This window comes from Dipodomys spectabilis, unplaced genomic scaffold, assembly GCF_019054845.1.
Source record: "Dipodomys spectabilis isolate Male_0828 unplaced genomic scaffold, ASM1905484v1 ptg000095l, whole genome shotgun sequence".
NCBI lineage: Eukaryota > Metazoa > Chordata > Mammalia > Rodentia > Heteromyidae > Dipodomys > Dipodomys spectabilis.
In genome coordinates this window covers 5,028,253-5,043,813 of record NW_024870772.1, presented here as the reverse complement: position 1 = coordinate 5,043,813, position 15,561 = coordinate 5,028,253, and the positions used below count along the sequence as shown (strand labels likewise).

Below are 15,561 nucleotides of genomic sequence, written 5' to 3'. Positions count from 1 at the left end.
TAATGGATTATTTTATAAAAATGTTTTCCACAGCCCAAGACCTTTGGTGCATGCTTTTGAGAGGCTTGAATTCTAATCAACCTTAACAGTAAATTAGGAATGTAATATCTAAATAATAATTGGGATGGCATATGGAGGAAAATAGTGTTTAAAATCCCATGAAAGGTGCTTTTGGTTTTCAGCTTCATCTGTCAATTTCATAGTAGTTAAAACAATTGTACTTGTTTAATATTCTGAAACTGTAGCATAAGATACTAGCAACGTTGGGCATGTAAGATTTTCAGGAAAATTTAAAGCTTTTACTGGAACAATACTAATTATGATATACAGAAGTTATCATATAAATCTCTAGGAATAGTTTGTCACAAGGACAAGATTAAGAGGTAACAAAGTCAAAGTACCTGAATCTCCAGAAGTGGCGATCAATTATTTCTTTTAAAATCTGCTCAAAATACTATCAGGTTATTATGCATTTGAACATGATAGCCGCTCATTCCATATTAACTTTTGATTTCATGTGTCATGCAAATCCCTACAAATTAGTTCCAGTATCTTTAGAATTTACCTGAGCTTTTCCATCATTTTACACATCCTGCAAACGAGCCTGAATAAATGGGTTAAATCATCCCATCAATCTGGGCGAAAAATTCAAACTGCTTCAAGCACAAGAGACAACAGGGCTATTACTCTGCTTTTTAACCCATAATATAGCTTTCAAAGGAGGATCACTCCATCATCTACAAGTGAAAGTGAACAGTGTACATTTGTGCTTGCACGGGGAATATACATATATACATGTGAGATTTTTTTTCAAAATATTTTCATGAAAGCAGACTCTGAATGTGAAACAAGATCGAAAAGGTATTTTTAAATGGCAGCTTTTTTTCTATGTTTTAAAAAATTAGATATTTAGAGGTGACCTAAACCAGCAACACACGTATTTTTTAAAGAAATGGATCTGTATTCAATGAAAATTGTATATGAACTAAATAAACTCCCTTGTTTTTAGAAAAATCAATATTAATTTGATTATGTACTCACATAGTAATAGTTATATCTCAGATTACAAAGTTTTAAAATATCAGGTTGAAATATATGCAATTACAGAACAGTTTATCTATACAAACAGAACTATAGAATAAATTAATATTTCTATTTGTTTTTTTAAGTTGACTAAGAAAATGAAAGCTTTTATGTCACTATCTCAGCATCTCTGTAGTTACAAACTAAGAGAGCCCTCAGCTGGCTTTGACTTTACTTCATTTTCACTGTCTCTTTTGTGACTGTGTATTTAAGTAGTATTTTCTTTTTTTTCTTTTTCTTTTTTGCTAGTTCTGGAGCTTGAACTCAGGTCCTGGACACTGTCCCTGAGCACCTTTTGCTTCTTTCTCAAGGCTAGCGCTCTACTACTTGAGCCACAATGCCAATTCCAGCTTTTCTGGTTCTGAGGGGTTCATGCATGCTAGACAAGCACTCTACCACTAAAAAGCCACATTCCCAGCCCTAAAAAGTATTTTAGAAACATCACAGGTTGAAATCATACAAGATGTCTGTGGGATTCATAAGACAAATTTGGGAGCACTTATCTTGGACAATTATTAACAGTGCCTCTCAATGGTTAAAGTGCTTGTAAATTAAATAGCAATGTTGAGCTGAAGACTGGTCCATTTGCTTTAAATCTAAAATGGTTTATCCTTAATAATTCAGACCCAGATGATATCTATACTCCCAGTGCCTACTGGTCTGAGGCCATACTATGAATTGAAAGTTCTAGAACTCAGCTGTCCATTTCCAGATCCACAGCTACATACAGCTATTAACTTGAAACTAATTAAAATTCAGTTCTTCAGTCTCACCAGCCACAGCTGCTTAGTAAGTACTGGATTCCTAGAGTACTAGAGCATTCCATTCTTTTTTTAAATATTTTTTTATTGTGAAAATAATGTACAGAGGGGTTACAGTTACATGAACAAGGTAATGAGTATATTTCTTATCAATCACTGTTAACCTCTCCTTTGTTTTTCCCCTACCATCCCTTCCCTCCCACCTCCTCAACTACGCTTCCCTCCCCCAATTATATGTAAAGTTTGTTTTTTGAAATAGCGTCTTGGAATGGGTCCACCTGTATCCCTATTTACACAATTTGTTTTTTCCCTTCCCCTCCCCAAATTATAACAATACAGTGAAAACAGGGGGTATACCATGGAGGAGGGACATACAAAGCAACAAAACAATCGCATGGTACCTTATAAATAGAGCATCCCATTCTTGCAGAAAGATTTACTGGATAGAACTGTTATGGGAGGTTTTTCTTTTGTTTTTGTTTTTGTTTTGTTTTTTCCAACGAAATAGGAATGTCAAAGCCTTAAAAGAACGGGGAAACTACTCCTGTAGAGTTTAATATTTAAAGTACACATTTGAGGGAAACAGTATGCAGAAAATCAAAATTTAATGTCAATACTCTTTAAATCTTTTATGAATTTACAGGAAAAAGATAGCCATGTAGAAAAACTGTAAGGACTACAGACATTTCATAAGAAGTAAATGGGAAAGTGCCGATTACAGTATGTTAGCATTTTGGGAAATCAAGTTAAAGCAACAATAAGAGAAGAGTTTACAAATATAAAAATTATGTCTGTCTCTGATCATGTAAATTAAAAGACATATATTGTTAGTGGAAAGTGTGAACTTTTCTAGCCTCTTGGGTCAGATACCTAACAGTGTTGATTAAAATATTTCAATGGAGTAACCCTGCTCTTAGGTCTGTGCAGCATAAAGTACCAGGCCAATAGCATCAGTGTACAAGACCTATCATAGCTTTTTTTCTGGCAGCAAGTGATAGAAGGCAGAGGAGAGGGACTGGAAACAAAGTAAGTACCCACAAATATAAGTATATTCCAACCACAAAGTAAGCTCCACCAATAATAACAGCAAGGAAAGGGTGACATAGAATATCAAGAAACCATTGACATAGATGAAGTAGTTACTACCAGTTTATTCAGGATTCCTCACAAAACATTATTGTTAAGTGAGAAAACTTTGGTGCAAAAACTCGACAATTTCACTTTTTTCTTACTGTTGTTAGGAAAGAAAAATGGCTAGCTTCTCTCTTCCAATACGATCTTTTTCCCTCTATTTAAAAAACAGCTCTGGAACTCAGAAAGGTTTTTGCTACACAATTAAAAGTACTGACATTAAATTCAACATCTTTATTTGATTGGCATGGAAACTGAGGAGGAAAACTCTCAGAGTAGTACCTTTAAGTAATATTTAGAAAGCATATTGTTGGAGAGAAGTAAATACATTTATTTCTGAAAGGTAATAGTAAAGTAGTTGCAAGCTAGTGAATTCTAAAACTAACAATAAACATGGGTCTACAATGTATGTTAAAACCAAAGCTGGGACTTTGAAAGATAAATGGCACTCATATATATATGTATATATATATATACATATATGTGAAATATATTAAATACTATATATTATGTATTTATATGAAATAGTCATGTGAGAAACAAACAGGAAAGTCTATTTTTATGCAACTAATATAATGTTAATTTAGAAGTTTTAAGACTCAAATTTAAGTTTAGTAAAGTTAAACAGTGTGAAATGTACAAAAAGGAATATTTCAAAATGTCTCCACTAACTTGAGATAGTTATATTTAAAATAAATGGGAAACTAAATGCAGAGACTAAATTATTCATGAGAGAAGAAATTAAAATATAGTCAGTTTGTTCTCTACATTAGTGTATTTAGTACTTTATTCTCATCCACTTTACCAAAATGAACATCTTTAGACAAAGATTGAAACAAGGGAAGTGTTGAGAAACAGCCAGCAATCAGAATGTCACAAAAGAAATGCTTTCTATCAGTATACTCACTGCTTTCTTACTTTATATCAAATTGATTCTAAAATACTGATGCTAGCAGGAGATACCCTATTAAACACATTTTTATTTATCATAACAATGGAAAATATAGAGGAAATTATGATACAGGTAAGAAAAATATGTAAAAATTCTAGCATAGAACTGAGTACAACCAAACAAGGATATACAGAACTTTTGCACTGCAGTTGTTTTTGTATTTCGCCTATCTTATTTTCCATGGACTTTTAAATTAGTTATATCACATTGGAATATTTAACCCAAGACTGAAATATACTAATGTAAATTAGGTATCCAATAGCTAACAAAAATAAATATTTTAATAATGTATATTGGCAAAAGTTACTATTATAGACATATCTAGCATACATGGGTATTTTAAAAAGTAGATATATTCAATACTTGCAAAACTGTGCATATTAATTTACAGGCAAGTTAAGAAGAATATTCTCAGAAGTGTTGAAACTAAGCAATTATGGAAAATTGAAAACAAATGGATCGTGGGAGAGCACGTGTGGACCATGTGTGCAAGGTAAACAGAAATGAAGTCTATTTACGTCATTCAAATGGAAATAACTACTGTTTATTCAAGTACATTGAGAAAGAGTGAGCAGATAACTTAGTGTTCTTAAAAATCCAGAAAATTCTAGAGTACTCAGAATGCTTGGAAAGTTAAAAGATGTATTCATTCTCAGTCTCTGCTATATATTATAACAGAGTTTTTTTCAGCAAACATCTTGAACAAACTCTTAATTTTAATCAAAATTTACAATATGAAAATCATTTCTGTTTCCACTTGGACATCTGTAACAGTATCATGTATCTATTTCTTCTTAATAAGCTGACTAATTTTCATGTTTATATGTTGAATGTACTTTAAACTCCCCTAGGCTCAAAGCCCCACTGCACTTCTCTGTATTTTAAAAATCAAAGAGAATTCACTTAGTAGTTAATATTTCTAAACTCAAAGGCTGGAAAACTCCTGCTTTCAGCTGATGGAGAGTTCTTATTTTTAATAAGTTTTTTCACTGTGAAAATACTGTACAGAGGGGTTACAGTTACATGAGCAAGGTAATGAGTACATTTCTTAGCAAGCATTGTTGCCTCCTCCTTTGTTTCTCCCCTACCATCCTTTCCCTCCCACCACGATGGAGAGTTCTTTAGAAAAAGAAAAGAAAGAAACTAATAGAATACAGTTAATAGCTATTTCATACTTTAAAAAAACATAAAATGTTTAAAAGTTACTGATTGAGATTTTAGTGAGTGATTCTTGGCATACAAATAGCCTTTGATATCTATTTTAGTATCACTGTTTTCTTAAGAATTATTGCCTTTTGAGTGATTTAGTTGGTAGGCAGCAAATTACATATAAGAACTTCAAGCCTAAGATGACATGAGTTATATAATTAATTTCTCTACAAATGTCTCTAAATAAAGTTGCTTCTTTAATACAGATATGAGAAGTAAGAAAGTTCCAGGACTATTATGAGGGACATGATAAATGTAGTCAAGAAAGAAAAGAAATTTTAATTTAGTAGATTCAATCAATCTAGAAGGCACATGAATATTTACTGGTAATTCAGTATGTTGAAAAGTTGATAAAAGCAAGTTCATGCAGTAGAAATAGCAACATAAAACAAAACACTAACAATATCAAATTCCATGAAAATTTCCGTAATTATACATATTTGAAATCAAGAGTAGATTCATATTTCAAGGGCAAATGTTAACCATGTCCTTTTATAAAATACTGGTAAAAATATTAGTAATCCACTCAAGATATGGTTAAGGGTTTTGTTCTGACATGAAAACCATTTACAAAACCTTGACGTGATAAGATGTATCACTGGTAATGTAAGTAAGCTTTTTGTCATGATGAGAGGATTTTCCTCTATATTCTGTTAAAAGGAACCTTCTAAAGATCAGATAATTCCATCTTTTGCCTTGCTATCAATTATTTAAAAAGTGTAGTCTTCACATGTTTTAACTATCTTCTATTTCTTTGGCTCTGAATTACTAAATTCAGCTGATGGTCTGAACTCACAGTTTTATTATTCTTTTTTTTTTTTTCTATCTTGCACTTGAACTCTGGGCCTGGATGCTATCTTTCAGCTCTTCAGCTCAAGGCTAGTGTTCTAACACTTGAGCCACAGCTCAAGTATTTCTAGTGGTTTATTGGAGATAAGAGTCTCAAGGACTTTCCTGCCCAGGCTGGTTTTGAACTGCAGACCTCAGATCTCAGCCTCTTGAGAAGCTAGGATTACAGGTATTAGCCACTGGCACCTGACTCTTAGACTTTTTAAAGCTTAGACTCTAACATGTCAGTACTAGAAATATTGTCATTCATTGATGTTGCAAGGGGCACATAATCTACTCTGTAGAAATATAATATTCTTTCCCTTAAAGGATTCTAGTAGAACAATTTTCACTTTTAATTTAAAAATATTTATGTAAGAATTTTACTTTTTTAAAAGCAGTATTTTGGGAAGAAAATAGCATTTCCTGCTTAATCTCACTTTAAGCATTTCTTTAATTATTTAAATATTCAGTCCTTCTGAATACCCTTAGGACAGTTGACTATTTGTGCCCCTCTTACAAGTGTCTTTTTCTAAGGTATAAATCTTACTTTTTAGTTTTTCCTGCAGTACTGAGCATTGAACCCAGATCCTCAACTAGGCAAGTTTAGTAACAATGAACAATATTCTAATAACTCTAAATCTTAGTTAAATATGACCCAATTATATTTATGTTGTAAAAGATGAGCAAGTGCTCAATCCATATTCATAAAAGGATATACGAATGTAATATGAAAAAATGGGCACTTATATTCACAATTCAAACCTTTTGATTTCATGCAAAGTTTTTTTTTTGTTTTGTTTTGTCGGTCGTGGGGCTTGAACTCTGGGCCTGGGCACTGTCCCTCAGCTCTTCAGCTCTAGGCTAGCGCTCTACCACTTCAGCCACAGCACCACTTCCTCAAACCTTTTGATTTGAAAACGTAAGTTTCTAATAAGCATACTAATTAATATTTCAATGTATAATATTATTTCATAAACTATGATATAAAATATATATTAGAATATAAGTTTGTAAATGAGTTAGTTCAATGCTAACAAAATGTAGGTAGGGAACTTGAAGCTTTACACAGCCAAGCTCTATTATTTATTAAGTACGCTCTTGAAATAATTACTAGTACATTGATTGTAAGATTAACTTATACTATTTCCTCATGGATCCAATGATCCTGTAACTTCAAGCTAAAGATGACTTCCAGTAATCTTTGTGTGTTGTTGTTCTATCACACTAAGAAAATAACAAAGTCTCTGAAGACATAATGAAGACAAAAGGCATCACTTTGGGGATTCAGGGATTACAATAAAGACAAATAATTCTCCCCCTTTAAGAAGATACTGGGTAGCAAAAAATGGTGATTTATTCATGAGAATGCAAGTGGGAGAGATCAGAGTTCTAGGCCAGCCAGGGCAAAAAGTTCAGGAGACTCCAGCCCAACAGCAAAAGCGAGATACAGTGGTGAATGACTCTCAGTCCAGTTACCATGGAAAGGGTAAATGGGAGTAGTGTAGTCCAGAATTTGTTAGGCCAAAGCAAGACCCTGTTTCAAAAGTAAGCAGAGTATGGCTGCAAGTACACTTCAAATGGTAGAATGCCCACAATGCAATGTTCTGGGTTCAAAAAGAAATGAAACAAAGCAACAACAAAAAAAACAGTATTGCCAAAGAGAAAATAAATATTGTGGGAATGAAATTGTTACCTACCTTTGTATAAAAGAAAGTCCATAGCTCTTCATTTACACCTTCTTGCTGAATAGACTTAATTTCTTAATATATATCCTACGTTTTAATAGTATTTCTATGCCATAATTTTACATAATGTAGAAATAGACCTCGGGTGATTGCTATCTATTTTATACATAGAATAGGAGCAATAAGGCCACATGCTTATAAATTACCTTTCTCAATATGCATCCGTTTTGAATCATGTCCCATGTCATGACCAGCCAAATCTCCTTCCTTTGGCCCTGGGAGGACATTTGGTGATAAACCCATGAGCATCTGGTTCATGGACAATCCATTCTGGTGTACAGCTGTTAAGCATAAAATAAAAGAACAAATACAACACCACCATAATATAAAATGTTCAAGTAAATCCTTTTGGTCTCAAAACTATTAAGAAATTCATGGATTCTTAATTTTAAAATCATAGCTTATTAAAAAGCACTATGGGAATGAAAAAGATTAAAACAAGTATAAAATGCTTGTTTTTACATAATATAAAGTAACACTGGAATATTTTTAATAGTTATACTAACAGAACCACTATCCATAAAATCTCTAGTCTTTTAGTCTAGTGTACCAAATTCTCTCCTCAGCAAGCAGTATTTTTTAGTTCTCTGACTACACTCATAACATGAGAGTGCTCTTTCACACTGTAAGTTCGAAATGTAATAAATTATATTCTTGTGAACTGAAAGGAAAAAAAGTCTATTTTCTAGAATTGAGCCAGTGGGATTTTAACTTCAGTACTATCTATTTTACTATGGATCTATTTTACTATAGTATTTTAGTGAATAGATCCCACGAACTATAACAGATATCAAAGTTTTTTTTATCATTTGATCTTGAAGTAAAATTTGTAAATAAAACTGGTTAATTAATATTTGCTGAGTGGCTGAATAAAATATAAACAATAATCACTTGTTTGTATAATTAGCAATAATCTGTCACTACTAAGATAAAACACTGTAACTTGAAGATGATCAATCACTTTTCCCATTATTTAACTCAACATAAATTCACATGATAAATTACCCATGAAAATCTTGGAATTTGAAAAACTGATGGTGAATCAGTCCAAAACCTTACTTTCACAGGAAAACAGAAAATTTAAAACTATATCATAAGAACATTATGTGAAAATAACTCCTTATCTATAAGTTAGGGGTACTTTCAAAGAGAGTTACTGACTGCCTAATTCTCAGAAGCAAATAAGAATAATTCACAGTGTGGTTGAAAATCTATGTAAATTGTTTTAAATAACATGTTGAAAGGAGGAAGTATATGTGTGAATATATATGTATGTATATTGAATTACTATGGATATGTTTCTACCTGACAAATATAATAGTCCAAGCATACAAGGACTCCTTTTGGCTTCCTTTCAGAATTTAAAAAAAAACACAATTATTAACAAGGTGACATGAATGTATAAAAGAATGTATAAAAGCTCTTTTAAAGTAGAGATTTACCAATCTTCAGAGTCATTATTGGTTTGAGAATGGTTATCAAGTGACTCATTTTTATTTAACAGTAACTATAACTTTGTTGAACCTAAAAAAATAAGGTTAGAAAAGCTAGGTAAACATTTGTATTTAATATTATATATAATTGCTTATTTGTGAATAACTGGTTGTTTTATTTATACCTTATTGCACACAATTCCATATGATTTACTAACTCCAACAGTTAGAAGGGTACATTTTTTTTGCCTTATGCAAACAATCCTTTACAACCTAGTGAGAGCCTTTTCCTTTTCAGTAGCCAACTATGTATACAATAAATTCTGCAAAGGTGAATAAAATTTGGAGTATAAATAGGACTTTGTAAAGTAATAAACTCTACAAATAACATTCTACATATTTATTCTCTGCATTAAACTATTCTCTTTAATATACTTATTTTATTAAAAAACTCTCTAATGATTGTACAAACACAAAGTTGTGTGTTAAGTGAGTGACATTCTACCTTTAATTTGTTTTGGTTATGTGAGCAAACAGGGATATTGGGAAAATAGGATTAAATTCAATATGAACTACTTTATAAAAATCATAAATATGTGACAATATACATTCCTAATTATTAAGGAATCACATCCTACAATTAAGCCGATTTAAAATTTCCATATTAATACACTAGAAATCTGATGGCTTAGAAATATCTTTTAACTCAATGTCTTGAATTTAGATTCCTTTATTCCTCTTTGTGGATATCTTCATTAAAGCAATGATGATTTTTAACTAGTAAATTACAAAAAATGGCAGAGGTGAGACTGAAGTAATGAAGTTGAATGGTCTACCACTAATATACTCGGAGACAGACTTTTAGCAATTGGTTACTTACTTCAAAAACTAATCTAACAGCTTCCTTACTTTCTCTACCTGCACCATAGTTCAAATCTTTATGTGAAGCATCATAGATTGGGAGTATATTTCAGAACCTGTTCATGTCATATCATACTTCATGATATTCTAAATGGGAAAACATAGCTTTGAGAGATGGCTGGCTATTGCTACTGAGTTTCTCAGCATGATGTATCTGAGAACTACTTGGAGTGAGGGCATTTTGATTAGAAATCCCAGCTGCACCTAATAAAGCTTAAAATGGTGACAAGTAAAAGTATGAGACCTACGGATTCTGTCAGAAGAACTCTCAGTCCTAGCTGGGGAGCTGGACACACTGCTGCTGCGATGTGATGAGGGGTGACTGCCAGGCCTTCGACCCTCCTCCAGAGATGGTGCAGGAGAGGGGCTGTCAGGAACACGCTCCTACAGGACCACAAGAGGGGAGAGAGAGGGAGAGAGAGAGAGAGAGGGAGAGAGAGAGAGGGAGAGAGAAAAAGGGAGAGAGAGAGAGAGAGAGGGAGAGAAAGAGAGGGAAAGAGGGAGAAAGAGAGGGAGAGAGAGAGGGAGAGAGGGAGAGAGGGAGAGAGAGAGAGGGAGAGAGGGAGAGGGAGAGAGGGAGAGAGAGAGAGAGAAGAAAAGGGTAAAGAATTCACTGGATCTTGAATTCATAAATGCTCATTTGTCTTAATACAATCAGGAATGCAAACAAGAAAATAGCCTTTGACTGTACTAGAAGACATCTTTGATCTTGAGCAAAGCCTAATATTGATCCAATGTCAAATTCTTCAGTCCACCAACTATCTGTATATATTTCTTAATAAAGTAGGGAAAGAATGGCTATGAGTAAGCAGCTCAATCCAATTTGAGTACTGTACATAAATGTATGAAATACTTTGATATAGGTCCTTGGAACAATTAGCATAGGGATACAGGCTGACCCATTGTAACAATGAGATGTACAAGACACTATGTTGAAAAACTAACTTTACAATTTAAGGGTTGGGAAGTGTAGCTATGGAGGTGGGAGGGAAGGCATGGTAAGGGAAAAGCGAAGGAGGAGGAAAGATTTCTTGATTAGAAATGTATTCATTACTGTAACCCCTCTGTACAGTATTTTCACAATAAAAGACTTATTTTTAAAAATAACAGGAATGCATACAGATCCAGTACAGGGTGTGAGCGCTAGTGCAAAAAGGGAAGGCAAATGGAGAGGATGAAGGAGGATGAATATAATCCAAATACTTGATGTACTTGCATGAAAATGGAATGATGGAGCTGACGAAGGAGAGGGAGAGGGAAGCTATGGGAATGTCACAGAGGAGAGGGGGTGAGTGGGAACAAGGTACATTGTGTGCAGGTGTATAGATGTCAAACAAAAGTCTTTAAGCAGCTAATAAAAATGAAAGGAGGAAGCTAATTGTTGATCATTTTAGCAGTTAACACAGTTTACACAATTATACAATATGGTGTTTGGAACATACAATAGCCATATTGTTATAAAGATAGGATCTTCCAAAGTAAATAACATTTAATATTATCTTCAAAAAAACCCACTTACATCAATGTCTATCAAGATACTCCAATATTCATCATAATTACATTAGTCATCTTTCTTTGTAAATAGCATATGTTTGGCTGAAAGAGATAAATTACAAGCTAGAAATAAATCTCTTTAAAATCAAATTTGATTTTTCTGTCTTAATAGATTCCTTAGCAGTTCTAATAGAAAGTATGAGACTGTTTTGTTTTCCTTAGATATTTAATTCATAAAAACTTAAATACATATTGCTTTAGCATTTTTCATTAGTAGAAAAATGTCTCATTGGTTAGAATATTTGTCAAAGTCTCATGTGGTGATGCCTTAATTCATGAATTATTGCTTCATTCTTTTATATATGCCAAATCCTACAGATTACATAATAAACTAAATAAAAATATATTATTATTTTGATGTAAACTGCATTGTAAAAGCAGTCTCAGGCTAATTAAATATTAGTATAATTGTAGTACTTAATTTATCGTACTTTTTCTTTAATGTACTTTAATATTTAACAACAAAGAATACAAAGACAATGCTTAATGCTTTTATTTATTGAAATAATTTATGCAAATTTCATGATTTAAAAGCTTAATTATTCAATTGAAACTTTCTATAAATTGAGGCACAACATATTCAGTCATTTCACTTAATGTATAATTTCAATCTTTAGAACATGATGTATTGTTCTTTGAAGAATTTCATTAAAGTAAAATCCATTGAGCAAGTAAGATTTGAATACATTGTGTTTTACAATAAATTAATTTATTTCAACAGCTTAATTCTTTTATCATGTTTATATGCTTGCCTTTCCAGAATATTCTATAAGATGGAGAATAATGGAGACAGTAAAGAATTAGCAGAGAATCCCATAATTATTATTGAAACAAAATAGATAATAGGTTTTAGTCAGACACAATAAAAGAGAAGTCATTGGATGTCTATAGGGAAGCTATGTAAACTGGATTTATCATTTCATTTGTGTAATACTCTTTGACTTCCAAGGTGGACCTAAGAAGACCAGAGAGGAAAAATATTTAATTTACTACTTCAACACCCTGCTTTATAGTTCTACATCAACTCTACCAATCAATAAAACACACTGTTTTGCAATGTTCCATCTTTATAAGATTCGCCACAATAATAAATGAAAATTTAAAGGGTGTCCTTTTTCGCTGAAGAAAGGTCAAACTAGTGAACTAATGGTAAGAGAATTACACTAAAGGCAGAGCTGTACCCACAAGAGTCATGGCTTCTGTGATCATTCTGAATCAAAGATGGAGTTTAAAACCAGTGTACTCTAAAATACTAAAATGTAAAATATTCAGTATTATGCATGTGGTTAATTAAATATCTTACAATTTGCATTAATTCATGTGAACTTATTCATCATGTAAAAAATACCTTTTGGGTAAATTTAAACACCCCATTTTTCTAAACCGATACTTTATTTAGTTTTAACTTGTTTTTCTCTCTTTGTAGTTCTTCTTACTTATAACTATAGTTCAGTTAGAGATTATTCTCACTTGACATAAGACAGAAAAGGGGAAATAAGTATTTCTAATATTAAATAGATAATCTCAATACAACTTCTTGGTTTACAAAACTGATGAAATTGACTACTACATTTTTTTTTCTTTTCATTCATTTCAGGCTAAATTTATTCCTGTGCCATAGTGTTTTCACTCGATTTTCTGGAACATCTTTTCCTTCTGTACAATTTCCTCTTCTAGTCTAGGAACATTTTGGTCCTTGACTCTCTCAGTGATGCACAACACTCGTGTGTGAGTCAACTTGATCATGCTCTCTAAAAGCATAATAGTGCATCTGGGATACTGTGTTTACCTTGATTTGTTCACGAATGAGACAGTCTACACTAATGAACCTTTAGTTTAACATCATGCCCTGCATTTGTGAGCATGAGCAATTGAAATTCAGAACTGTTTGGGGGTCACTGACCCTGTGTCCAGCCCCATTGATTGGCCTAAGTACACATACCACCTCCACCATTGTAAGGCCAGAATAATACATGTTGACGCTTTTAAGTGACATGTTTCAGATTCTTGATAGTTTTCATATATGGATACTCTTGATAGTCTGGGAAGTTTCTCACATGTTTTGAAGTGAACCCAAAGATTTGATGCCTTAATTTGCACAATTATGTGGAAGGTCCTAAGTCAAGAGGATAGGGGACTGTTTTAACTGGTCATCTTAGGCTCAGCACACACACACACACACACACACACACACACACACACACACACACACACACACACACACACACACACACACACACACCCTTCCTTCCCAAACTCCCATACTTTAGGATAGGACTGACTGAAATTCATTTATTGAATGAACATTTCTTGGATGTCTATGCCCTGTCAGGAAAGCTAAGAAGGTAAATGTTGGAGGAGTGCAGTCACTTATGCTACATGAATGTGACATTTGAAATCCCTTGCTCGGGAAAAGTGTGCTAAGAGGATACATTGTAGAATTGGGAAGCTGGATTCAAGAAAATGTTAAAAGGTTTCTTGAAGAGTCACGCATGATGTGAGAACACTTATATCTGGCCCATGACCTAGCAGCCTTCCTCATAAAAGTCTTATTACTCAAACAGTCCTTAAACTGAGTCTCCGATGAATACTTTTAAATTTTATTTTGATAATGGACTTCAAGAAATACTCAATTTCACTCAAAGTGAAACTAGTAGAACACACAAAGATAATCTTAAAACAACTGTATTTTATTCTACATTGTCTTTTTAACATATTTCTAGGGGATAATTCAGGCAGCCTTGTAACTTTTCAGGACTCTAATCAGCAATATAAAGTTACATTAAGCCACAAGATGTAATTTTGACTCATGAGGTATAATTCATCACTAATTAATAACAATTAGCTTTGGTGGTGGTGGCGGTGGTGGTATTGGTCATCATGAGGCTTGAACTTAGGACCTGAGCACTTTCTTTAAGCTTTTTACTCAAGACTAGTACTCAACCACTTTGAGCCATAGCTCTACTCCCAGTTTCTGGTGGTTAATTGGAAATAAGAGTCTCATAGATTTTCCTGCTTGGGATTCTCAAATCTCAGCCTCGTGAGTAGCTAGGATTACAGTCACCAGCAACCAGCCTAGCTTAATTCATTTTGGGTTAATTGAGGCTTAGATAGGCTTGTACATTTTTTGCCTCTGTCTTGTGAGTTCAGGGATTGCACACATGGGTCATGAGGCTCCATGCAATACAAACATCTTAATAAAAGGTAAAGAACAGGTGTGGTGTAACACACCTGTAATTCCAGCTTCTAGGAAGACAGAGACAAGGAAGAGCTTGGTTCAAAGCCAGCCCAATGCAAAAAGTTAGTAAGACAAACAAATTGGATGTGCTGTTTCAGCTCTGTATTGGTAACTATGCTGAAGGAACTTGGACCCAGGCTAGCCCAGGCATGAAGTATGAGAACTTACATGAAAAATAAAGTGAAAGAGGGCTAACTCAAGTGGTAGAGTCCTGGCCAGAAGCACAATAAAGATAGCTTGAGTTCAAAATCCATTTTTGAATGATGGAGGTAGTGTGCAAGACTGCTTCCTTTCCACAACCAAGAGGAAAGGGTAGAGGAAAAAAGGAAGGAGAGGAAGGTAAGTAAAGGTGAATTTTCATCTGGTCAGTCTTGTCATTCATTGGCATTACTCTGTGTATGACAAATATTCACAGTCTGCTTTTCAAGTAGTAAGGCAGGCTGCATATTCTTAGAGGCTAAAGTACCAATGAAGGCATGGGTCTAAGTTTTCATGGGTCATGTTTCTCTGCTCTTCAACTTCTTAAATAATAAGATCTGGAACCCTGACCCGAGTTTATTTGGAAGTGATCCTATACCACAGATGAAGTTGTGTGCTTCTACTGGGAGGGTATTACATGTGCTTGGGTGTTTTGTTCATTGCCAGCCACCACTGACAACAATGATCCAGATTCTGCACTTCATAAGACTTGCAATGCAGTGAT

General features: G+C 33.5%; 1 protein-coding gene across 2 annotated transcripts in view; it reads right to left on the bottom strand.

Annotated features, from left to right (window-relative positions):
• The window catches only part of Dach1 (dachshund family transcription factor 1), a 381,247-nt gene that overhangs the window by 102,571 nt on the left and 263,115 nt on the right, over positions 1–15,561 (bottom strand). For both annotated transcript variants that reach the window (XM_042685761.1, XM_042685760.1), the window contains 2 exons: positions 10,315–10,450; positions 7,859–7,993 (listed from right to left, as the gene is read on the bottom strand). In XM_042685761.1, the coding sequence (XP_042541695.1) occupies positions 7,859–7,993; positions 10,315–10,450 (271 nt within the window). The remainder of the gene's footprint in view (positions 1–7,858; positions 7,994–10,314; positions 10,451–15,561) is intronic.